At 43.8% G+C, this 26,309-nt stretch overlaps 1 protein-coding gene across 1 annotated transcript in view; it reads left to right on the plus strand.

Moving 5' to 3' along the window:
* Positions 1–26,309, plus strand: part of nell2a (neural EGFL like 2a) — a 63,715-nt gene that overhangs the window by 36,453 nt on the left and 953 nt on the right. Inside the window, exons 14-19 of the mRNA XM_071534706.1 lie at positions 6,528–6,650; positions 7,388–7,483; positions 17,309–17,449; positions 18,406–18,599; positions 20,776–20,952; positions 24,622–24,846. Coding sequence (XP_071390807.1) covers positions 6,528–6,650; positions 7,388–7,483; positions 17,309–17,449; positions 18,406–18,599; positions 20,776–20,952; positions 24,622–24,846 — 956 coding nt within the window. The remainder of the gene's footprint in view (positions 1–6,527; positions 6,651–7,387; positions 7,484–17,308; positions 17,450–18,405; positions 18,600–20,775; positions 20,953–24,621; positions 24,847–26,309) is intronic.

The raw sequence follows: 26,309 nt of genomic DNA on the forward strand, positions 1-26,309 counted from the left end.
TCCCCTGTGCCTCTGCATTAACAAACGTCCTGGGTGATCAGATTGTAAACGGAGTGCAAAAACATGTGAATGCACCAAGGACGCATGAAAGATCCAATCACCCAAACCACCTCTGGAGATGGTCAGAGACACATTTGATCACATTAACAACAAAGTGTGAATGCGGTGCCTCTTCAATCCACATATCAGAGCTACGTAAACAATGTACATTTTCATGCGTGCATCCAACCATGAAGCACATAGCAAACAAATAGGATGCAGACATTAACATCTGGGTCAAAAATAGATTCTTGGGATATGGAGAGTAAGTGACATGCGTGAAAATCTGCATTTTGGTGATGCGTGTAACAGAGATGGATTTTAATGCCAGGTGTAAATGATGCCATAGACACACACACACACATACAAACACAAACTAATGCTACCTGTAGCACGGTGTGTCCAATTAAAATCAGTAGTTTCATTACACTGTCTAACTTAGGATCATACAGTACAACACATACTAAAAGTTTGAGTCAGTAAGACTAATCCATCTATAATGCAATATCTCTGTCCTTCATCAGGAATAACACAATGTCATTCCACAGTTATGAGTGGCAGATCCGCCTCGTTCCTCACCAGTTGTTTGCAGCTTGTGAAACATGAAGCTAAGTAGCTCCCTATGTGCATCATCTCAGAGGAGGAGGCAACATGCTGCATTTCCTCCCCGTCTGTAATTAAAAAAGCAATTTGCACTAATGCAAACTAACTCAGCGGCAGGAAAGGGCTGGGGCTGGCTGCCGCCGCGCTGTACGCTGGAGGGTTTAGGCCCGCAGCCCCCCACCGTTCCATTGGAGCTTGAATTAAAGCCATGAGACTCAGCAAGACAATGAACACCCGGTGAAAACTCCCATTTCCTGCTCCATCTGGGCCCCCCCGCCCCCCCGCAGAGCGTCTCTCTTCCCTTGTCAATGGAAATCAGGAAATAGTGGAACAAAGTCAAGGATTTGTGACTTAGTGTCTTTTTAAGAACAGTCTTCTGAAGGAATAAACAAGTTAGAATAGAGATTGAGGAATGGTTTTCTAAAGGAGTAACGAATGCACATTCATCGCTTTTCTTGTGCTCTTGTGATTTATTCAGTGAGGGAAAACTCCTTGCTTACTCAGTCCTTTTCCATATTATCTTTAGACACCCACTGTACCTTATGTGATTTCACTCACTGTATTTTCTCTAATCTTCTGGGCTGCGGGCAAGTTTTATTGTCTTACTCATTTGTCTTTCTTCCACTGTGCGCTCAATCCCCAGATTTACAATGAAGATTAATACCCCCAAACCCAGTGGATTAAATTGTGTCACTATATTTTACGTAGTTTCCTATTAAAATCCCTTCAAGTCACAGCAGTGGAATACGTGGCTATGCGTCTCCTTATAAAAGTCAATTTGTGTGATTAAACCGAGGCTTTTGCAGAGGCTTGATGTAATGACTTTTTCCCTGCTACAGTCAAATTACTGTCGTAATCTCCCTAATGAGTTATTGGACTATCAGCTCCCACACATTCGCCATCAGAGCCCCCAGTGCTTGATACTGAACCCAATCACCGCTATAGCCACATCTCACCTCTTCGCTAATATTAGAAAGATGAATTAGAGGCTAATTAGATCTTAGCAATAACATTCACGGTCCTTAAGAGAAAAAAATAAATAAATCAAGTTTGATAATAGCGGCGTACACACCAGGGGTGCTCGTCCTCGCATATGCATGTTGATTTGTGGAGTCTCACCTCTCTAGTCCTGGTGGCTATCATTGACAATAGAGATAAGAGGTGCCATGCTAAGCTAGCTGCAGGCCCCTGCTCCTTATTAATAGCAATCGAACATCTGCTTCTGTTTGAAAAGCGTCCAAGGGGAATGCTGATTCTTCCAAGTAGCGCAGAGAAGAAATATTACAGCTGGGGAAGGAAACATTAAACCGGCCCCTTCAGTACCTGTATTGATATAGTACATTCACATGATATACGAGCATCTTTATCATCCTCAATGGCTTTCACCAATTACCAAATTGCAATCTCAGCAGAAACAATGTGCAGGTATTGATAGCCATATTTCCACATGTATTTCAGCATTGTATGTGACCCAATCTGCCTAGTGAAGAGGATTACTCTGGCTGCAGTTCATTTCATGACTCCATGTTTATGTGCGGAATAGTGGATTAAAGGTCTGATCTACAGATTTAAGGCTGGGTGAAACAGCATGGAGCCCTGGTTACATTTCTCCTCGGCTTGTCAGGGGGTCAGCGAGCTCAGACAGAACTCTGTATTTTACATCACGACCACCCGTGGTGAGGAAGGTCACCGGTTCAGATCCCAGCTGGTGGTAGACTGGAACACGCTGACTTCTTGTACTTGCTTAAATGAAATATGTACAACCAAATGTCTTGACACTGCCCAGGCTCCATGTCCAATGGAGCCCTTAGAAAAAGAAACATCCCCAACTTCTTCTTGCCCCTTTCTTTGGCTAGCACTTTATCCTTGATCTTGAAGGTCAAGATTTGTCCTCCTTTTTTTCCCTCCACTCTTTTTCTTTTCCCCAAAGTGCCCGAGGTGCTCCTCGCTCTGTGAGATTAGCCGCTAATCCATGAAAGGTAGCGGATTGGCTGTGCTCTCCCTTTGAATGTTATTAAAGGAGGCTGTCCTGAGGTATGTGTGTGCTGTGTGTGGGGTGTGTGTGTGTATGCAGGGTGTGTGTCCTTGTTCTAATCCTGTGATAACCAGACTTGGGCCCCTGAGGCAGAGGAACGGAAGGAGGGATGGGCGGATGGAGGGAGGAAGGGATGGACGGGGAGCAGAGGTGGAGCAGTGGGGTTCGGGAACAGCAGAGATCAGAAAAGATGTCTTTCAGTCTGTAAAGTCAAAGGGTCTGGCAGCTAAAGGGGATTTGGACAAACATTTTTGCCTTCTCTTCTGCGATACCTCAGTATCCTTCTTGAATAATGGAATAGTATGGCCAGTTGGATTTATAATCTTTCAGTGTGGCTGATGGGGAAGTTAAAGGTGCTACGTGTAGTGCTTTTAAACATCATATCATTGTCACTGTAACTGTGATTCTTTTGTATAGTTACCATAAACCAATAAGGTCATGGTGAGAAGACAATTGGGAGCCTCTATCTCACACCGGTGGTATTGTTAGTGCTAGTGTTTCTCAAAATTAAAACCAAATTCCCATAAACCCTGTTGCTTCTTGTCACAATTCTACTTGCTTGCGATCTCTCTCCCTCTTCGCCTTGTTTTTCTCTCCTCGCTCTGAAAAGGATAAATATGTTGAAAGTGATTTTTCCGCAGGCCTTTCTCTTGTTCTTCCATCTGCCATTGTGAGAACCCCCAATTGCTTTAGCTCCATTTGTGCAGGAAAAGCAGCGGCCCTCTCTCTGTTTTGTGCCATAAAGAAATCTCCCTGGTGCCAAGTGCATCTGCAATCCAGCAGATTTCCTGTGAAATCCAAACCCGGCGGCACACAAAGTAAAACGCAGTGTAGAAGCTGGTAGAGGCTGCTAATCTTCTCGGTGATGGTCTCGTTTGTTTACAATAATTACACTAATGTCTCAGAATTAAAGTGGTAATTATTTGTTGATGTTAAAATGCTACATGAAGCACCTTTAATGCCTTGAAGTAATTTGTATATACAGGACACATCCAAATGCGATGGCTCCATCATTACTTTGAATGGCTTTAACTAAATAGATGATGACATCCTTCTTGTGCAGCTTCCAAATTATCAGCTTCAGGAACCGTAATATGTTACTACTGGCTGTTTGCTGGTGTTTCTGTTCCCCTAGTCATCCTGTCAGGACAAAAGCAGAGACACCCAAGGACGCAAATGGAAGTTTTTTTTAGACAGACATATCATGAGATCATCTTCCTTTCACAGACTTAGAATTGTACCAAGCTGATGTTGAGGCTGAAATGTTTTCAGGGAAGCAGCCTGAGGTCAGACCGGGCTAAGGTCTGTGTTGTTTTGCCAGAAGGTGGAGGGAGTCAAGCAGGAAGAGAAACGGCCAGCTACAGCGAGATCCCCAATGACAGGCTGTACATAATTGATTGTTTATCTGTCTACAGCCTGAGCAGCAGCAGTCAGCGAGAAAATACCTCCCTCTCACGCACGCGCACACACACACACATACACAGGCAAACACACACACACACACACACACAAACAGACGTGTACCATTTTAGGGATTTAGCTGGTGATTTAATTCAGAGTGACTTACATTGAGTGCCATAAGCTTTAATTCCTAAATCACCCAAATTATAACCGTCCAATACTAAGCATGAGGGTCACGGCTATAATGCTCTAGTGACAATACGCGCACACACACGCACACACACACACACACACACACACACACACACACACACACACACAGCACCCTGCCAGCTCTGCCACCCTGTCGATTCAGAGTGACGGCTGGCTGTTCCTGGCTCTGGCAGATACACACAGATGTGACCTTGGGCAAATCACCTCATTTTCTGTCCTCTCTCCTGTACTCCTGTTACAGGTTTTATATGCCTATGAGCAGGCTTTAATTCTGCCTATCAGCAGGTGTGTGTGTGTGATGCAGCAACAAGAGCAGCGGCGGGCCCTCCTAAGTGCCCTTCAATCCATCACACACACACGCACGCGCACACACACTGGCGCACACACATCATATCCTCGATGGAGGAGCTCATCACAATGTCACTTTCAATTTGGATGAGCCCACGGTCTGTTCAGGAGATATAATGGATTGGATGATAGCAGGGAAATGGATGATGCGGCTCAGGTCTCCTGCAACAAGCATTCAGATTTCTGATCCTGTCTCTCCAGGTGTCATCTTTGTGTTGTTAAGTTTCACTGTCTTGCACAATAGTATATGTTTAAAAGCCGCCGAATTGTGCGATCTACATTTGATTTGTAGGTGCTATTACTAGTAGGTACAATTATATTTTAACATTGTTGTTTAACGAAGACTCCTGAGAACTTTGTCATGTGTGAACAAAATGTGCAGGAGAGCAGCTGAGAGAAATGAATTTATTTCCGTCCCCTGCCAGGCGCAGTGTGGCCCAGAAATCCACTAAAACAACTAGAAGCAGGCCAAACTGTTGCCCCCAGATTAGCAGTAAAGTCTTAGTGTTTTCATTTTCCAAGAGCCTTAACCTTTTTAAGGGATTTAGTCAACTACTTGTTCTTTCAGCACCCTTTCTGCTCTATAAACACATAACAAAAGGAAAAAAAGAAGTGGTCTGGCTAAATGACTAAAAGCAGAGTTTTACAAATAGTTAGCCAGACAGCATTCTTGACAGAAGGTGGACCTTTTATATTTGGTTTCTGCTTTGCATTCTTTTGGGTCGTGACTAGATACGGAGTCGTGACTGGAAACTAGAATTTGGCTCGTATAAATAAGGCAAAGAAGATTTCAGAAGGTTAAAGCAGTCCAGAAAGTTTCCTGTGCATCAGCCAAAGTAGTGCTTGGTAAGCAACTACTTATCAGAAAGCAATATTTATGTGAAGCTCCCAAATAGAATAGACTAGGGAGTATTCTTCTTTGTGTCTCTCAGAGGGATAAAGATCAGTCTTTGTGTTCAGGGGCAGACGAAGGGCGTGCATTAAAGCGCCTGTTTAGATGTGTGGCAAGGGACACGACTGAATGCTGTAGAATTATTTAACCATTTAGTTTTAGCCTTTACGTTAAAACCAAATTAGCTTTTTCAAATCAAATTGAAAAGGATTTGCAGTTGGATTTTAAAATAAAAACACATAAGAAATTGCTACATCTCACCATACTTAAAAAAAAAAAACATCAAGGAGGTGCCAGTTGATGAGACCAGAGGGGGGTTCAACATGTCAACACAGTCTAAAAAAAGGGGCTCATCACTGCAAAACATGACATGTTTATATAGGCACAAGAGGCTACATCATTATATGTGCAAATTAAGCAGTTTAATTGCAGTGGGGATTAATGAATGCAAGATTTATCACCGAGACAGTTCAATTCTTCATATTTTGCCAGATGAGCACAACAAATTACAATAAAAAATTTGAAGCAGTTCTTAATGTCACAGATCTGGATGGTAGTTAGAGTAACAGTGCATTCTCCAGTGGTCTGTATGTCAACTTACTGCTGTCTGCAACTTACTCTGACCTCTCAGCATTTATAATATATTGTATGCTGCAAACAATATTGTTCTTAAGAATTTTCATTATTCTCTATTCGAGTCTTAAATCTTACTTTTCTAAAAACAAGTGAAAAAATCTGCCAGTGGAATGAGATAACTTCACTTCTTTCCAATGCAAATTAATTAATGTCTAAATAATCTTCTTTAATCAGCTGTCATTTTCTTGGTACTTGTGGCTTGTTTGAAGATAATGACATCATCTGAACTGGGTGAAACTGTACTGGAAACAAGTGGAATCATCTCACCTGAGCGTTTTTCACTTAAAAGTGAGACTAAAGAAAATAGGATGGATATCTTTGGAAGCGTAGTTCTGATGTGTTGTGTCTTCTTGTGTTTAGAGCATGATGAGTGCCTCAGTGGACTACACAACTGTGATGAGAACGCCTTGTGTTTCAACATGGTCGGAGGCCACAGCTGCTCCTGTAAGCCGGGCTACACCGGGAACGGGACAGTCTGCAAAGGTAAGCACCACTGTGGCTGTACTGTGACCAGCATTTATTGGGGGTATTAGTTACAGTATAAAAATAGATACATTTCACTCAGAAAAAAAACTTTCCTGGCATCTAGGTGTGGGGGTTTCTCTCTGTTTGCTCTTATTTTTTTGTTTTTTTTTAAATGTGTATTTATGTCCTTTGTTGCTCTGTAAAGCGCTTTGTGAAGAGTTAAAAGGATTTACTAGACAAATTTGACTTGACATGACTTGACTTGACGAGATTTACCCGCTCCCCTACATTGCTTTATATAGGATTGGTCATACCATGTGCAGTTAAATCAATCCCATAATTTGAAATCCATTTAAGGAAATCCATTGAAGAATCATCTGGTGCGCATCTTGCTGTACCTGAGCTTCTTTTGTTTTCAATTCTTTCCCTTCCCATTCTTGCCAGTGAGCTAGCAGAAAGTGATTTGTGTAGATGTTTCATTTATTTCCATTGCATTCTGTCAACTTCAATGACTTCTCTTTACTTTGAGGACGCATTAGCTAACAGTCCATCCACGAATAATGAACATTTTTGAATTAACCTCGGCGAGATGCATTAATCACGCTAAAGAATGTCATGAGAGGCTGTAATGAATCACATCACCAAATTAGCTCTTATTCTGTATGCAAATACATATGCTGCTGCTGGTCTAATTACATAGCTAATGCTCGTTAATCTTGGTGAGTAATGGCTCTTCTCCCCTGGTCTACCTCTAGCTATGTGTGACGGATTGTGCCAGAATGGGGGAACCTGTGTCTCACCTAACAACTGTGTTTGCCAGCAAGGATTCACTGGGAGGAGATGCGAGACAGGTAAGAGTTCATTTCAGTTCCTCTCCTTCGCCTACCCTCGGTCCTCAAAATAACTCGAGGAAGACTTTTGGCTGAATGCATTGGAATGAGAAGCAGGAAGGAGAGGTATCGTTAAGTGAAGTCTTTTCTTCAGATTCAACAGGAAAAGGACAAAAGGAAAGAGTAGAGGAGATTACCGCAGGAAGGCACTTCAGATCAAAGTTGTTGCTTTAGTTATCTAGGCATATCTGGGCTCTTGTTGAAAATGCAGTGATTACTCTTACTTTGTGGAGCTGTCTTTACTCTGACCCCGACAAAACAGCTGATGTGAAATTGTTGAGATGTTTTCAGCACTCACCAGCTGCTGTATTCACTGTGTGTGCATGTGTGTGTGTGTGTGTCTGTCTGGTGTGTGTCTATGCTCCATACTGAGTAATGAGCTTGTACCTCTTCCAATGGCCCGGTGGAGGATTTGAACTGCAGTTGCAGCAGTATGGGAATTACCCCATATCACAGCCCATATTAATCAGCATGGCATTCCTCCTTATAGGCTTTATCCCGCATCCAAATTACAACGGCACAAACTCCTGATGCACATTATATGATAGGGTGTGATAGCTTGCTTAACCAAGTATAAAGCCTATCTGTCAACCTGTGTCATAGCAAAGCGCGTATCACAACTCGCTCTCATCCATGGAAATATGTCAAACACGACGTTGTGATAACATTCAGGGCTATGGATTTTTATTTTTTTTATTCATTATTCCATTCAATGTGTTTTCCTCTGCAGTGCAAGTGAAGGTAACAAAGAAAGACTATAATCCTTGAAGTTGTGCTTTATACAACTTATGCCTATCTATAGCAGCTACACCTTCTCATAACCTATTTCAACCTTTTCGGAGATTGTCCTTCAGGAGACAAGTGACCGAGCTAATAGAAAGTCTAGTCGTGACAGTTCTCCCAGTATCTGTGCCTGTGTCTGAGGCAAGGAAACGGAGCTTATCTGCTTTGTCATTGGTTCAGGTATTGATTGCACATAAAGGACCTTTTTTACGAGGCGTCCTTTTTACTGCCCATCTTAAAGTAAATGAATTTCCTCATGGTGCCGCTCTGAGATGCTGAGGAAGGAGTGTGTGTGTGTGTGTGTGTCTGAGAGAGAGAATGTGTTAACACACCTAACCATAATGACTTATCCTCCTCCCCATTTTGCAGCAGAAAAGGTTCTGAGGACCCTGTCCCCTAGTAATGGCATGGTCCAGGCAATCACACATTTCATTACCTTCTATAGTGTTTTAGATCCCTCTCTCTCTCTTTTTTCTCTCTCTCTTTTCTCTCTCTCTCTCTCTCTCTCTCTTTTTTTTCTCTGTTTTCGAAGTATTCTGCGTCTCAAAAAACAGTCCAAGGATAAATCTAACAATAGCAATTCATTTTTTTCCAAAGCGCTTCCATTCATTATAGGTTCAATACTCAGTATTTCAAAAACAGAGATGATTACCTTCTCAAAAATGTTATTATTTTGTAGGCAAAATGTTTTTTTGTTGCGTAGTAACTCATATTTTTCTACAGTGCCTTTTTCTCTAACGCTATCATATGCCCGCAATAGGTGTTTTTTTTTTATAATGGATATTTCAATTTTAATGAAACTCTTCACCGTTAAGATTTTCTTTTCCCTATTAGATGTGACTGTTTAGCGCCTGAAACCCGAAATGGTTGCAAACAAACAATTTGCGAGCTAAGTAGAAGTACAAACGTCTATTTTTTAATCACACAATGAGAGGGGATGTAACAGCGGTGATTGGCGGCTCAGGGATCAGTCTATTTTCAGGCTCTTCCCCACTCATCATCACCAAGGTTGATTAGAATTCACACCGTCGAGGTTTGAGGACACACACGTAAACAAGCACACACATGCGCACACAGAATCCCTCGCGCACACACTCCCGATGCCTCGGGCGACAAGACATTTGTCACCACAGCTGCTGCTGCTGTGTGTAGCTATGTCTCTCTGTCTCCTTCCACCCACACTCCATCTCCCTCCCTCTCTCTCTGCCCCAGTCAGCTCTGTGACAGCTACCATCCTCGTGTGCTTTTTACTGTGGTTTTATAGTCTAGGACCACCGTTAGGGCCCCAGGCCGCGGAGCCGCAGCCGCCGGCACTGTGGAGAGACTTCACCAGTCATTCGGTGTGATAGGAGGTCCTTCTTGTGTCTCCTCGCAGCGTGACAGGAGTTCCCAGCGAGGGAAGTGTCTACCGGAGAAGCTCATAGAGATGTATGGAGGTTAATGCACTGTTGGATACGGTACTCTTGTGGAGGGAAGGAGGGGAGGGGAGGGAGGGATGAAGGGAATAAAAGAGTGGAAAAGATAGTTTGGGGAAAAGAGATGGAGATGTACGGGGAGAGTGACAGGCGCAGAATTTAAGGAGAAAGGGGAAAGGAGAGGTAAAGAGTGAGGGCGGGAAGGAGGGGGGCGGGGGGGGAGGAGATGAAGTGGAGAGGAAGATACAGAGATGTTGGGAAAAACTGACAGATGCGGCGACGGAATGGGAGATGCAAAGAGAGATGGATGGATACGGGGTAGGGGTTAGCGAGTTTTCTCTGCATTTGGATGGGGAATGAGGCTGGTGGGGTAGGTGCAGGAGGAGGAGGAGGAGGAGGAGGAGAAGCGGAGCTGGGTGGATGAACATGGAAAAGCTTTCACTAAAACTGGGCTCCCCACCCCCAGAACCCTGTGAGCTTTTAGAGGCCTCCCCAGGGACGCAACCACTTCTACTGCCGCAGCGGCAGACTGACGGCCTGTCATAGGCGAGAGAAAGAGAGCTCTTCAAGGCAGCGTGGATACACACACACACACGGCCGCTTGCACCCACAAGCATGCACACACACACACACACTCATGTATGAGAGGACGCTAACAGTTTGTGGATTGTCAGCCTGCTGCCGGATTTTGGATGATGCTGTTGTGTGAGTGTGTGTGAATGTGCATGTTCTTTTGTGAGTGTTTGTATCTTAGTGTGTTTGTGTGTGTGTGGGCACTTGTGCATGTATGAGTATGTGGACGTGTGAGTGTGTGTGTGTGTGTGTGTGTGTGAGTGTGTGCGTGTGCTCGCTTGTCATTATCATTCAGGAGGAATGGATGGGGAGGGACAGGGGACACATAGTGCTGACAGACGGACACCAGCTAGTGGAGAACTCTGACACAACATGAATTATGCAGCATACAGCTGCGTAGGGGCACACACACTTCAGTCATGGATATAAATGTACTCGGGGCCAGCCATGTAATGTGTGCCCCAAACACGCTGCACAGTCGACAGAGAAGCCCCAGGCTACCACTATTTCTTTGTATGGCTTAGGTGAAAAATGCTCAAATGCTGGCACATTACATTTATTTTTCAGTAAAATGGGGTGTCTATTTCCTTCCCTGGCTTGGAGGAAGCCAGAATAAAATCCTTATGTGCCAGCTATTAGGCTGTTTGACAACTTGGTCAAATAAATCTTGCATTGTTTGTTTTAACCGACAAAACTTAGGTGCCAGATGGGTGAGGTCTGCTACAAAACCCTAGATCACAGGAAAGAATTTGAAAGTGACAATTCTGTGTGATTGATGACTTATCTGGTAGTATCTGAATTGCGCTGATGTGATAAAAATCCACTCACCCCATGGAAGCTGAAACAAACACTAAGCATAAATTGCAACTACTATTTGACCACAGATCTATTTTGTTTTCCATTTAGTTTGAATTCATGCTGCAAGTGATTTCTGCATGTGTGTTTCTGCATCGGTTTTAAGTTTCTGGTAAAGTACGGAAGATCAAGTCAGCCTATTAGCGAAACTGTATTGGACTGTAATGCACTGGACTATAAAGATTTTTTTGCTAGCCTGTAGTCTCTCTGCGTGAAATAATTGGAAATATCCTCTGTAAACATCCTCTCCTCTACTTTGGCCTTTGATGGCATGTTTATTGACTAAATTGCTGAGCTGTTCCTATGAGATGAATGGGGAGGTAGCCGTTGTATTTCCTTTATTTTCAGCTCATTATCGTCTCCTTTCATGGTTGTAAAGCCCCTCCAAGCTTATTAGGATGCTTGCCTACCAGTTAATATTTCCTGTCACCATGCTGTCAGTTCTGTAACTAATGGCCGTCTATGCTGTCCTTGGCTGCCCTCTTGGTAGCTTCTTAAAGGACAGTGTAGGCAGTTCAAGGGAGGAGAACATTTTGATCAGATGCTTTGGAAGGACATCTCTCTTTCATCTTTCACTTCATCTGCAGTCTATCTATCGCTGTGCCACGTCTCCACAGGCACTTTTAATCAGCTACTCTGAATCACACGGAGGCAAGTATCGTATGGGCCGTGTTCTTTAAGGACAATGAGAAAGAGATAAAGAATTTTTATGTTTGTTGTTAATGATGCAATTTAGATTTGTGACTCCTACACACTCTAAAAAATATCCTGGAGGGATATGTTTAAGAGCACCATCAAAGCTCTGGTGCATTACACCTACACTGTAAATTGATGTTTTATCGGTAGGAAAAACTCTCATTTTCTCAAGTCATGATCATTTACCCACACACTTCTTCTATCAAAGTGATATTCTCATAAAGTAGAGTGATCTAAAGAGGAGAGCGTTCTGTTTCTTCCACATTTTTTCCCCCCAATGAAATGCTGAACGGGTTTTCAGAGCCATTTCACTAACTTTATATTTCCAGTTCTTCTCTGTTGCGGAGATGATGCCTTGTAGTTCTGTGAGTTTTTCTTTACTCAGAAGAGGAAAGAAAAAGGAAGAGGAGAAGTGAAGGAAAGAGAGGAAAAACATTTAAATGGACGAGAGAAGAAAGGAGAGGGTATTTAATAATTGGATGATAGCGGATGAAAGAAAAAGGAAGGGAAGCTAAAGAGAGGGAAGGAGGGATGAGACGTAGAGAATGGAAGAGGCAAAAAGCAAATGGAGGAGAGGAGGAGGAGGAGGAGGAGGGAGGGAGGAGGAGAGGATGGTCAGTGACTTTATAAGGTACTTTGGCAGCAGTGAGAGAAGGAGTGTGGAGCCCTGAGGTCATGCTGGCGTATCGACTATAGGACAGAAAGCAGAATGGGGCCAGACAAACAATTTGTTCCCTCAGACCTCATTTACATTGAGGCCATGCTCCAGGTAGCTTGACAGGACGGACGGACAGACAGACGGACACACAGGCGCACAAACAGAAAGACAAATAACAGAGAGAAAGATATACCGAAGCTCAGGCAAATATCCTAACAGGTAACCAAACAGATACAGGTAGAAAGAGACAGACAGGCTGAATGTGCGCAGTCAAACAGGAGGACATGGAGTCAGATATACAGGCAGGCAAAAAGAAAAACAAGTCTATCCAGGTAGAACGGCACAGGACAAAATAATTGCTAGTAGATGTTGATGTTATGCTGTACTATAATTTTAAATAGAGACCACGGGTTAGTGGTAAATTATATAATGGCAGGCGAGAAAAACATCACAACCTCATCATGGCTGAAATCTCCCTTGGGCACCTCCCACCCTGCACTCAGACAGGTAGTGAATATTTAAAACCATATTAATTTTTTCGCCCCTTGACAGCTCCCATGATGCATCGCTCCGGCTCTCCCTCTCTCTCCCTCTCTCTCTCTCTCTCTCTCTCCTTGCTCCACAAGGCCCGGGGGCCTGTGACTGTTTAAGCTCAAGCGGCTTGTTTAAGCACAATGATTATGTATTCATTATTTATTTAGGGACGGCCTAACAAAGCACTCACTCCATCACCCGTAATTAGTGTGTCTTAATTAGGCCCTGCTAATGGCCGGAGCTGTCGTTTAGCTGAGCGCAACCTGCTGCTTCTGGCTAAATGACACATCTCCCAGGGATAGCAAGCTACTGTAGCTGCTGCAGAACAGCGAACTCCACTGAGCGCCGGACAACCGCACAGCTCGGAGAGTAGGAGGACTGATGCAGTTAGAGAGGCTGAGGGAGAGTAACTGCAACTGCATGCGCTCGCAGCTAGAGACCGTGCGTGTCGTGAACGAGGCTTGTATCCAATTTATTACTCATCCCACTCTCCCACTTAGAATTTTAAAAGGCCAGCACTTTGAGATATAGATTTGCGTTTCATTGTGTCTGGTTCATCTTCAGAGGCCTAATTTGTAACCCAATTTGCCCCGGGGTTCATAATGATTGATCGATTAGTTCGGTGCGCTCTCCCTCGATGAAGACCGAGGGCTAGCGCCAATCACTCGATTACACTTTACTGTACATCTCAAGAGCAGGGATCCACAATCCATTCTTATCGCTGTGTCATGCACATGCCAATAACAGCTTTGTACGCACTATTGAATTCAAGATACCGCCGTCTTCCCTCAGCCGTCATTGTAAATGTGATCTGACGTTGCCGGCGACGCTACATATTAAAATCCACTTGATGCCAAACGACATCTGAGGTGGAAAAGGAGGAGGAAAAGTCATATTGGGAATTGGATTAAGAGGTGTTTCTGAATAATTCCTCCCGGAGTTTATCAGGATTATCATGTAGTCCTCTGTTGAAATGGAAATCAGTTTGAATTAGGCTATTGTATGGGAGATGTACATGAACCACATCTCAACCCCCAGCGCTGTCTGTCAGTCAAGGTATGGAAGACATGGGAGGAGAAGCGACAGGGGTGGAAGGAAGGAAGGAGGGGGTAAAAGCAAAGAGCTGTATCTGTCTGAGCTCAGACTAGGCAGCGAGGGAGATGGGAGGAATGACGGGAGGGGAGGGGAGGGGAGGAGGGCGGAAGGGAGAGATGGAGAGAAGACGTACACAGACCGAACTCTAAACTGTCTTTTTCAGCTCAAAGAGAGAGCAAGCTGGAGGGATGAGGGATGAGGAAAGGTGAAGGCACGGGGGGCAGCTCTGTTTCTGCCTCCGCTCTGAGACAGAGATAGACAGGCAGAGCAGAAAAAAAAGAGACACGGAGAGGTGAAGACACGACGAGGAGAGAGGAGAGAGGAGAGAGGAGAGCGGGTGTTCAAGGCAGACCGGCGTAACAAGCCCAGAAGGGTGCAGGAGGAAGACCATCCGCCTGTTCCTCGCTTTGTCCCTGGAGAGCTGCCTTAATAGAGCCCTTGTTTCCAGCCTGTCACTCAGGATAACGAGTGGGATAACTGCAGTCTGTCCCATCAGCTTTCGTCCTCCTCGCTCTCTTCTTCCTTCGCCTCTTCCTCCTCCTTGCTCCTCTTTCTACTCCTCCACCTCTTCCAGCCTAATCCTCCTCCTCCTCATTCTCTGCCTCCTCATTCTCTTCCTCGTCCTCCACCGCCTCCTTTACTTCCTCCTTCACTGTCACCCACCTCCTCCTCCTCCTCCTTCTTTTCATCCCTGTTCACCTCCTCCTCTTTCTCTCTTTCTGTTGGTGTGTTTCTCTGTCAGTTTCCACGTCTTTCAGTCGGCAAGGTAACTGCGAAAATAACAATGCTCTTCAATGGCCTTGACCTCTATAAGAGATAGAGACAGAAAGACAGTTTTTATTTTGTTCACCGTGTTTTTTTCTGAGAAGAGAGAGAAAAACATGACATGAGCAAGTGAAGAAATAACTATGATTCAACAAAAGAAAACGCTTCATGATCCAACAGAAAAAAAAAAAGCTATCGGTATTCTTCATTGTTGCCTGTTTAATTGCAATGATTGTCCATTATGTTTTGCACAAGATGATAAAAGATGAGGCAAACACTTTGTATCCTTGACATCAGACATTCATTCTAGTCAAGTCAAAGTCCAAGGTGTGACAATAATGAGTTTCAAAAGACTGTCCTGAAAGACTCCAGTAATTTCAAAGTTGATTTGACAAAGGCTCACAAGCATTGTGCCATAATTGAAGCTGACAGGTTCGGCTCAGATAAAAGAAAAAAAATGATGACTCTTTTGTTGAGGGTGTAACCCACTGCTGCTATAGCCAGGCAGTCAAGCTTTGACATATTTGAATGAAACAGGCTGAAAATAGCCCATTTGTATATTTTTAGGCTTCATTCGCAATTGCTGTTTGGTATAAATAGTGTCTGACTGCTGAGTTGCACTTTGAACAATTTCCAACAGCCTTATTGGAGAGAAGAAGATGATTTAAACAAATTCAGCTTGATTTTTATACTGGCAATAAGACCGCATGCAGCTCTTCTCTTTCAAAGCCCTGTGCGCCTTTATCACACTAAAATTCACAGGCAACAAAGAGCATTGGATATTTCTCTTCAGGAGTGGGGAGAATTTATGTTAATTTTCAAAGATAGGATAGTTATGCTATTTGCTGTAGCCACACACTTTTTAATCAGTGTCCTTTTGACCCAATGTTGCTGTCCTAAGGGGAGAAAATGAGGTTCTCTGCTCTCACCAAACTGACGTAATTAGTGAAATGTGAGCTATGCCTTTAAAGTCTCCCACTGGAAACTACACTGCCACACTGACAGAGAGTATTGAATGTAACCAGTATGGAAAACGTAAAAAGAAAGATAGCTTTTACTCACTTATTTCTGCGTAAACCTGCGGCTGACTCAGACAAATGTGGGTAATTCTTAAATAGATAAGGCTCTAATCTGCGGGACATTTGATCAATGGTTAATCTGCTGGAGAAATTCTATTAAAAGGCTGAGGGCTCATTAGCCAATAGATCTTAATCCTATTACCGCCTAGGCGGTGGGGGACCATGAGCCCGTCTGCCTGTCGCTCTATGGGGGATCCTATTGCAGGCAGTCATGGAGAAGGTCAGACGCGGCACACCGCTATTTTCATAATGAGTACGCGGCATCATGCATCACGCACAATCATAAAGAAGCCATCACTGACTATGCAGACACATTTAATCACCCCAAATGTCTGGGTCTACCACATTTAGCCCTACTGTGTAATCACAAGCTTTAGCTCCACTCTTGAGTGGCCCTGGCCCCTAGTTTAATTAAATGTTAGTTGAAATATCATAGTGATCTGTCTCTCCATGGGCATAAATCCCAGAGTGAATGAGAGTGATATTGGATTTGTTCTCAGTGAATTTCTGTAGGAAATGGGGATGGTCGCAAGGTTGTTTGTTGAAATGAATGGGTTGAAAGTTGGCTTGCTGTGAAGAGAGAGAGAAAGAGAGAGAGAAAAGAAAAAAACGTAGAGAGAGGAACAAAAAAGACAGACAAAAGAAAAAATCTGAATTCAATATTGAAAGACGGGAGGTGAAAGAGAAAGCAGAGTCAAGGATATTGTGGCTGGGCTCTTGCTAAATGTGGCTCTGTGCAAACAAACATTAGCTCCATCTAATGACAGCCACCCACAGGCTGTGCGGTAAAGCGTGCTCAAAGCCCTTTACTTAGCTTATTTGCACTTCAACTCATGGGAACCACCTATGTCCAAGTAAAACACAATAAAAGTGTGTGTGTATGTGCGTGTGTGTAGCACATAAGCATTTATGCGTGTGCCTGCATGTGTGCGTTGGAGGATTAGATTGCACAGGATTTCTACTGGCATTTCAAAATACAAACCACGTATGTTCCTGGCTTCTAAGAATAGGCTTGTTATATTAGATACATTCATGCTCAGCCATCTTTTATTGATACATGTGTTCTTCTCTCTATGCAAGTATGCTTGATCGATAAAGCCTATGGACTAGATCCCTTCAAATGCTGGACACGTTGTTATATCAATTATGAATCAGTCGGTGTTGAAAATGCCTACCAGGCAAGAATGAAGTTCAATAGCCCATTCACTGTGCAGTGCACATTTTGAAACCAGTGTGTGTAGCCGATACTGATGTTTCATGTGGATGTCTTAATGTCCTCTTCTCTTCTCTTCTCTTCTCTCATTCTCATGCACTCCCTCCTCTCTTCCTCCAGATATTGATGAGTGTTCGGATGGGTTTGTCGAGTGTGACAGCAAATCCACTTGTGTCAACCTGCCTGGCTGGTACCACTGTGAGTGTCGTGATGGCTACCATGACAACGGCTTGTTCTCAGCCAATGGGGAGTCATGTGTAGGTGAGTTGGCCCACCTTTTCCTTCCTTACAATGCTATAAAAAGTGTAATGAAGAAAAACGTGACTTCTCTTCTCAGATATTAGGAGCAAGATTTGTGTACATATTTAACCCCAGTTGTGCCTGATACAGACCTAAAAGACGCAAACATGCAGTGAAAGCGGTATCTTTTGATTGGCCAGAACTTTGCTGAAATATACAAATCTTACCCTATCAGAAATTCTACAACTTTTGTTTCATAAGATGTTTTTTACGCTTGTGTAAGTAATGGTATGATTGGATATGTCATTACCGGTGTGTTTTCCTCCTAAAATGTCAGTTTGCTTTTTGCAGCCTGTTCAGTTTCTGGAACATTCTCTCTGATACAGCCTGTCAGGAGAAGTGTCAGCTGTCAAAATGGAAACCCTCAATCTACTGTAGCAACGAAGCCTTGCCTGTAACAATAGTGCTAGTTCTGCTCCGCTCACCAACCCCATCTTGGCTGTCAGCTGGAGTAGTGAGAGGCAGAAAAAAGCACATTAAAGGCACTCTCAGAAAAGCCGAACCTGTCGGCATTCACCAGGCAAAGTTATAATTTGACCAAAAGTAGGTTTCTGGGTTACATTAGAATTGTACATCATACTGTATGATGCCCTTAGGTTTTGAAAAATTGTTGCACAGGTGGCTTTCAATTACCTTTTAGGCTTTAACTTCTGTAGAGTGACTTACAATGAGTGAGCAGATAGCAGGTCGGTGTCTTACTCAAGGACACTTCGATAGGACTTGTGGCTGTGCTCTTTATATTTTTTTGTTATAGGATAGTGTAACCGCTCGGACACCCTGCCACCAGGTTACTAAAGCAAATATCATCGGCCTTGTTTCTTAAAAAAAACACTAATCCGCATTTCCTCGAGCCATGCTTAAACTGTATGACCTGTGTTGAGCATATGCATGAAGTCATCTCTTTTTGCTCCCTGCAGATATTAATGAATGCAAGACGGGGAGGAACACCTGTGCCAACGACACAGTGTGCTTCAACCTGGAGGGGGGCTACGACTGCCGGTGCCCCCACGGGCGCAACTGCACCGGTGACTGTATCCATGACAACAAGGTCAAGCACAGCGGGCAGATCTGGGTGCTGGACAGCGATAGGTGCTCCGTCTGCTCCTGCCAGGTGAGAGACAGAAGGAGACGGACAGTGGAGAGCTAGAGAAAGAGAGAGAGAGAAAGAGAGGAGAGAGAGAGAGCGAGAGAGAGAGAGAGTTAGTAGCTGAAACAGAGGTAGATGGATAGGATGAAAGAAACAGAGAGACAGACAGAAACAGAGGAAGATGGATTGGATGAAAGAGACAGCAAGGCCGATAGAAACAGAGGAAATGTGCCCACAGATGGTTGAGTGGTTAAGTTCCCTTTCTCTGGAACCACATGTGTGACCCCACTGTTCTAGGATTGAGCTTTCTCTCCTGTGTCTAGTCTGTCTCCCTACTTTCCTGCTGTCTAAATAAAGACCAACAAGGCAACAGTAAACATGTCTACCACCACGAATGATGCAGGCCCTCTCTGGGCCAAAACATACAGTATGTATCCTTGCATATTTATTACCTGTAATTTTAGTGCTCCCCTTAAACCAATCAGTGGAATTTTGAAAATGCTGAAATCGCATAATTTCCCCAAATCTTGTCCAAATCAGATCGGCAGAGTCTGAGATATGGCACTTCACACATGGATGTAGGAACAATGTAGCGCCTCCCTTGGGTTAATTAGTATAAATTTGAAAATCCCGGGACGCAGTGGCGAAATGCATTATTCTCCCAAATTTCATGAAAATGTAATCTGTGGTGTCAGATATATCGCGCATGACACATGAACAATCAAGCAAATGATGTAGCGCCCCCGTTGGGCCAATTAGTGTAATTTTGTAAATGCTGGAATGCCCCCCAATGTTTTGTCAAAATCTGATCAGTGGTGTCTGAGATCATGTCATCTCAGAGAGAGAGAGAGCGAGAGAGAGAGATAGAGAGACATGGAAAGAGGTAAAGAGAGAATGTGGATGGAAGCTTCTGTTCAATAAATTGATGTTAACTCTGTTATGGTGCTGTTGATGACAGTGGTGATGACACGGTGATGACCGGTTGACTTAAAGTGAATAGACTGTGTGTATTCAGATTTTTAAGGTCTACCTGAGTGACTCTTGGTGTAGCTGTGCTGTAGTTGTCTTGATTGATTTTTGACACCTAAGTGACATAGCATCTGGAAACAGTTGGTGTGGAAACTCATTCTCAATCAACCCAAGCACATTTTTTTCTCCATGGTTATCAGGTCACGGACCAGTCATGCTTTGTAATTCAGCGTTTCACTCAACCTAATGCCAAGTGTCTGGCAGTGGTGGAAGGTGATTATAGTGGATTAGTGTCGGTAGTGAATGATCAAGCAGCAAATTATTCATTTGATTACAAAGGACCAGGGCAGAAATGGCTCCCCTAATTAAATGAGTCATTTTAATTGATTTGAGAGATTGAAGAGCTGCCTGTCAAAATTAGTTGTATTGAGCGGTTGAGGGAGCAAAGGAGTAAACATGTTATTGTTTTGGATGAGAGTAGACACAGCTGGATATTAGAGGGAGAGCTGCAACTAAGTGACAGGAGAAGCCAAGGTCAAACGTCACAGAAGCAAAGACTGGGTTGTGTCCAGACTCAGGTCATGCTATATGCAAATGGTTCATTGTGTTTATTTTAATCTGCTCGGAGCAGCAGATGGGTGGAGTTTACTGCATCGGTAAAACTCAGGTGCTGTCAGTGGTGTTGCCAATATCAAATACTTTTCTGTGATTGGCAAAACATTCTGGCACTCATGGCGTTCTCGTAGGAATTATTTGCAGGTACTGTTTGGTCCAAGTCTTGTTCTGTTGACATGTACAGTAGCATGTGTCCTCTTTTTGGGGGAACAACTTATTCATTTTTTGTCTTTTATTAGAGAGTATAAAGTGGTTTAGACATGTAGAATGCACTATAGCCCACTGAGCCACCAGGATGGCCCAGTAGTAGTTCTTCAAATGTCGCAATGATGAACATAAAATCCTAAAGATCTGCTGTGCAACAGTGCTAAATATATTTGGATATATGTGGAGTGTTTCACCTACTAGCTGAGACTGAATCATGATATATAAATATAACTTCAGAACAATTGCTACAGCTGGGTTACACGGCCTTCATGACGACCAATAAACCGTTTTATTTCCACGTCTATGCATGTATGTATGCATGTATATGTATGTATATGTGCATGCCTGTGTGTGTGTGTGTTCCTGTGTTCTTTGTATGCCTATGCGTGGGTTTGCGCTCTGTGCTCAGGCTGGCCAAGTGATGTGCCGGAGGATGGTTTGCGACTGCGACAACCCCAACGCCGACCTGTTCTGCTGTCCAGAATGCGACCCTCGGCTGAGCAGCCAGTGTCTGCACCAGAATGGCCTGCTCACCTATGGCAGCGGGGATACTTGGGTGGAGAACTGCCAGCAGTGCCAGTGCCTGGTGAGTAGGGGAGAACTTGTTCCCCCATCATTTAAATTTTTAGGAATTTAGTTGCCGCTGTTAACCAGATCCACTGACTGAGAGAGCACAATAAATGTAACAAATACTCCTGTCTCCATGGAAATGCTCATGAACGAAAGAGATGTCCTAGGTAAAGAAAGTCAGGGAGAAAAGTTTTTGGTGTTATTGATTAAGAAGTGGAGAGGAAGGTTGAAGAGAGGAGGACATGAAGATTGGTTTTCAACTCATGGCAGAAGAAAGGAAATGATTGGTGACATTTTAAGAATTCAGCGGTCCCACTGCGCTGTTATCTGCTTTATGCGATGTGTTGTGAATGAATTATAAATATTACTGAAGCATGAGTTCAAGGTTAAGAAGCAAACAGGTAAAAAGTGTGTGTGTGGAGAGTGGGAGTGTGTAGCTCTGTCTGTGTATTGGTCTTTGTGTGTGTGTGTGTGTGTTTGTGGTTTGAGAAGGGTGTGAATAGTGTGCCTTACATGCAAACAAGTAAATCCCATTTCTCATACAAAACAAAATGACATTGTCAGGTTTGTGCTCTACTCTTGAATCTTCCACAGTTATATATATAGAGTATATGCACTGTTTTGTTTTCTTTCACGTCGTCTGCCTTGTCGACCTTTTCCAAGGTTTCCGCAACCCCGCTGTTCACACAACACGGAGGCATTTCATGAGTATTTCCCAGTAAATCTGACAAGAACAATGCATCGTTCTACCCGCGATCCGCCTCTCAGACGCCCCTCACCACATAAACATATGTTTATTAAATGCAAATGTCATGCTTTAAATTCTCCCCCACTGTCTCACTCATACGTAGATCAAACACTTACCTACATCAGTGTAAGTTCGGCAGTTTGCATGTCCCTTCTCTTTTGGTGGAGGGGCATTACCATTTTTTTTCTCTTTTATTTTCTTATTTGTAGATCAGACGTTACTTGTAGCCAATATAAGTTGGTTCCAGTCTCACAGATCCATGGTCTGAGGAGCAACAGCAATGCCATTTTCCCCCATGGCGATGCATCCTGATGCCTGGACCTGAGGGCTGCTTCTTGGGTTTCTTACAGCAGGCCATTACAGGAGGGCTGGAAAATCACTGTTTGGCTGAGAGGCAGCAGGGAAGCGCAGTGGGCTGAAAATGGGCTCGCTCCGCTTCACTCTTGCTGAGGCTGTACTCACTGTAGGCACTTATATATGTTGACACAAGCAGACACAAACACATTTGAGAATGCAGGCAGGCCTGTCGCAGCAGCAACGCACATATGCAGGCATACACACACACACAGACTCAAATGTGTACACACACATATAAACATTCATATATACACACATACACATGTACACACACACGCACGCAGGTTTGAGAACGCAGGCACACCTGTCGCAGCAGCAACATACTCATGCATGCATACATACATCCACACCCACACATCTGTACAGACATATACAGACACAGACTCACTCAATCAAAGATGCACACAGACATATACACACACGCAAATGGCCACCAGCCAAACAGTGTAAAGTGCAGCACTTGAAAGGGCGGGGGGAGAATGGTGCTGTGCGATACCGTACAGGGGCTCCAGTAGCGTGACAGGGACGTGAAATGAACCTTGAATGCTTCTACACTTAGCAGAGCCACGGCTGTACAGACTCAGCAGGGGCCTTAAAATACACAGTGACAGGAGGCAGAGGGGCAGAGCACTCTCTCCAGACCAAGATGTGAATCCTTCTCGGCTAGCCATGCAATCATTTGAAATCAAGAATCTGGCCTTTGCAGAATTTGCACACACGGGCCACTTATGATTTGGTATCTTGTTAAATCGCCAGTGGATCAAAGAAGCAGTGCTTTGCATAGCCTTAGGTCTTGGCCTTAGGTCTTGGCATTATAAAATAAGGAACGTGACTGTTTGAACTGGTTCAAGTATATAAGGTTGGCTATGTCGCAGGATAATTCCCAGGCAAAGATGATACAAAATAAATGTCACTAGTTTTAATCCCCTGTGGGCATTTTGTAACACGCAATAATATATGGATGCCTTACATAAGCCTCATCCTTCTATGGAGTGGCAAAGAGATTAAACTGCTGTCACACACCCTGAAAACTGAATGCAAAGCCAGATTAAATTAATGGTTTATGAAATATCACATGAATTGAGATTAACTGAGTTGTGCTCAAACAGCCAGAGTCGAGGTGCTGCCTATAAAAATGTCAATAACAAGAACAAAAAGGTTACCTGCAACACTCAAAAACACAGAAAAATATAGACTATTTATTGCATTAAAAACATGACATTTCAGCCATGATGACCTTCATCAGATCAATATATACAAGCATGACACAAGCATTTAGGTTAACACAGGTGACAATCAGGTTGATCACAGGTAGTCAGAACCAGAACGAAATATCACAAAGAAACGAAAGAGCGGCTTTAATTTTAGGAGGTTGATCAAGTTTCAGTGCTGTAGTCTCCTGTGTGGATTGCAAACAAAAGCTGATTGTACTGTGAATCACATTCTCCTTTGTGATCACAGGCCACATCTGCATAAACTGCCCAAAGATGACAAGTGTACCTTATCGCAGCATGGAACAGATACCCCAGGCTACATTCAATCCCTCCCTCTGGCTATGGGCAAAGAGTGCCACTCTGGGGATTTCCCACTTCAAATGTTTACACACCACACGGAGGCTGGGAGTGGGCATTAACACCGCATGAGCCTGTACTTTATAGCCTGCTTAATTTACTACAACATTTCTGAAATGCTGAGCCAGACGATTTTCAGTGATATTAAATATCCCCGGTGGGAGACTTGCATCAAGCCATACTGCTCTTGTAAGGTTTTGTGTGTATGTGTGTGTGTGTGTTTGTGTGTGTGTGTGTGTGTGTGTGTATCTGCTCGTGTGTGTGCACATATAGTATGTGTGTATGCACAAGCTCACATTTCATTTCTCGAGAAGGGTATGAGGCAGAAAAGCTCAAGGATGAAAATGTAAGCAGAAGTGGGTCAGGCAGAATGGTATAGCCTGGCCAGGATCTATAAAGTTGGCCAAAATATATGACCTGTTTTCTCGGGCCAATTGAAAATGGCAGCAGGAGAAATCCAATAAGGCTTTCTCTGCTGAAAGTTTGCTGTGAGATTAATATGGGAACAACAATGAGCGAGGGGCACTAGAAACAAGTCAATTAAGAAGCTGGAACATTTACCTCCACAGTTGGAAAAAAAAATTGCTGACTGAGGTGAAAGATTGCTCTACTCATCTGAATTTTCCTAGGTACCCTAACAACTTTTTTTCTCATCAAGTGGTGATGAGACGATCCCTCTAGCATGCGAATGCACAGTGTCAGGAGAAATATGTGTATTTGCATGAATAACTGGGTTAGGAATGGAAAATGAAATGGTGCATTTGCAGGAATGCCATATTGTTGTGTTGAACTTGACACTTGACACTGTCTATGTCTCTCTCTCTCTCTCTCTCTCTCTCTGTCTCTGTCTATCTGTCTATCTTGAATACTCTCTGTGTCTGCCTATCTGTCTATCTATCTGTCTGTCTATCTATCTTGAAAACTCTCTCTCTCCTCTCTCTCTCTCTCTCTCTCTCTCTCTCTCTCTCTCTCTCCTCCCTCCCACCTCCCTCCCTCTCCACCTTTACAGCAGGGGCAGGTGGATTGCTGGCCTCTGTCCTGCCCGCCTGTGGACTGTGAGTTTACGGTGGTGCCGGAGGGCGAGTGCTGTGCCCGCTGTGTCACTGACCCCTGCCAGGCCGACACCATCCGCAACGACATCACCAAGACGTGCACGGATGAGCACAGCATCCCACGCTTCAGTGGCTCGTCCTGGGTTAAACACGGCACCGAGTGCACCCTGTGCCAGTGCAAGGTGAGGCGCCGACCCCTGCGGTATCGTAGAAATACCAAATTCTGCTAGTTCAGTGGCAGACACAAAGCCTTTCTGCTCTGTAGGTCATAGACACAGTACGCTGAGGTCCAGAGTCACTAAGATTGCATTGGGAGGGCACATTTTTCACATTTTTTTTTCACATTTACTAAGCAATAGCGGTGGTGTTAATGCAATTGCAAAGTGTCAATTCTGATCTACTAACCTGTCCACACAAGCATTTTGCAAGTGCAAATAGGGTAGACACCTGGCAGGAGACTATCAGACGTTTAATCTGTGGCCTATGTTGAAGAGTGGCAATGGTGGGGTGAAAAAATAGATCACTCCCATCGATTTACTAAACCAAAACATGCATAATTGCACTTGGTATTGAATGCCCAGAAGAAGCCTGTCTTAACTTTTAACCCTGAAGAAAGTCATGGCTGCTGTTATTTGTTGAAAGTCATAAAAGGCAGAGAGGATGACAAATAAAAGAGAGAGTGTTCCATTTGAGAATGACTCTCTTTTAAATGTCAGAGGATGAGGTTAAAGGAAATTATAGATTGCCACGTCATATTTATTACTATTGATAAGAATAATGTTGATATTGTTTTATCACTGCTTGATAAAATAGAAAATGAACTGGAAGCTCAGACCAAGATGAGTCATGCCGTACCCGCATTGACCAAACCTCTGGCAGCCCTTCATCTCCTGGCCTCTGGCTCAGCTACAGTCTGCTCTCTCCCCTGTGCAATGTTAAAACGGCTTGCCATACATGTTTCACCTGGTAGACACACACTCAGTACTTTGCGCCTCAGGTAGTCTAACTGGAAAATTGCAACTAGCTTGATTTGCATAAGTGGTCTTAATAAATCAGGCGCTACACCGGAGAAGGCTGCGCTCCTTAATTTTGTGTGCATGTTAGTAAATACAGCCTCAGTGGATTGAGCTAAGAGTGCACAAGAGTTTTCATCTTATTCACTAAGAAATTTATGCAGATCAAGTTGTGGCGCAAAACTATCCTTGAAAATGACACTGCACAAGCAAATAGCCCCCTTCATTACCAATTGCAAGCGCAAACTGGGCTAGGCTGGCACCCTTGCACTGTTAAGTGCCCTTTATAATTGGAGCGTTGTTTGATCTGGAGTATCCTCTCCCTTTCTTGCTTGAATTGCTGACAACGATATCCGTGTCTTGCAGAAATGATAGCAGCCGTTCTGAGATGCAAAGTGCCAGTGAATTGGGTGCAATCCCCATTTGCATGACCTCGCTTCTAAATAATTATTATTTGGGCAAATAATCAGATTTACATATAATTTACATATGCATAAACATGACAGGCGTGTAGAGGCTTTATTCTCTGACCAGCGCTTTAAGGCAGGCGTTCCGCTCATTACGCACGGTTAGTGAACAGCATGGCATTCTGATTTGGTCATTTTGGTGATCCAGCACACGCTCTTCCCCTG

The sequence above is a fragment of the Centroberyx affinis genome, unplaced genomic scaffold, assembly GCF_046629955.1.
Source record: "Centroberyx affinis isolate AG114_WGS23_722 - 3 ecotype Tasmania unplaced genomic scaffold, CSIRO-AGI_Caff_v1 ptg002607l_1, whole genome shotgun sequence".
NCBI classification, from domain to species: domain Eukaryota; kingdom Metazoa; phylum Chordata; class Actinopteri; order Beryciformes; family Berycidae; genus Centroberyx; species Centroberyx affinis.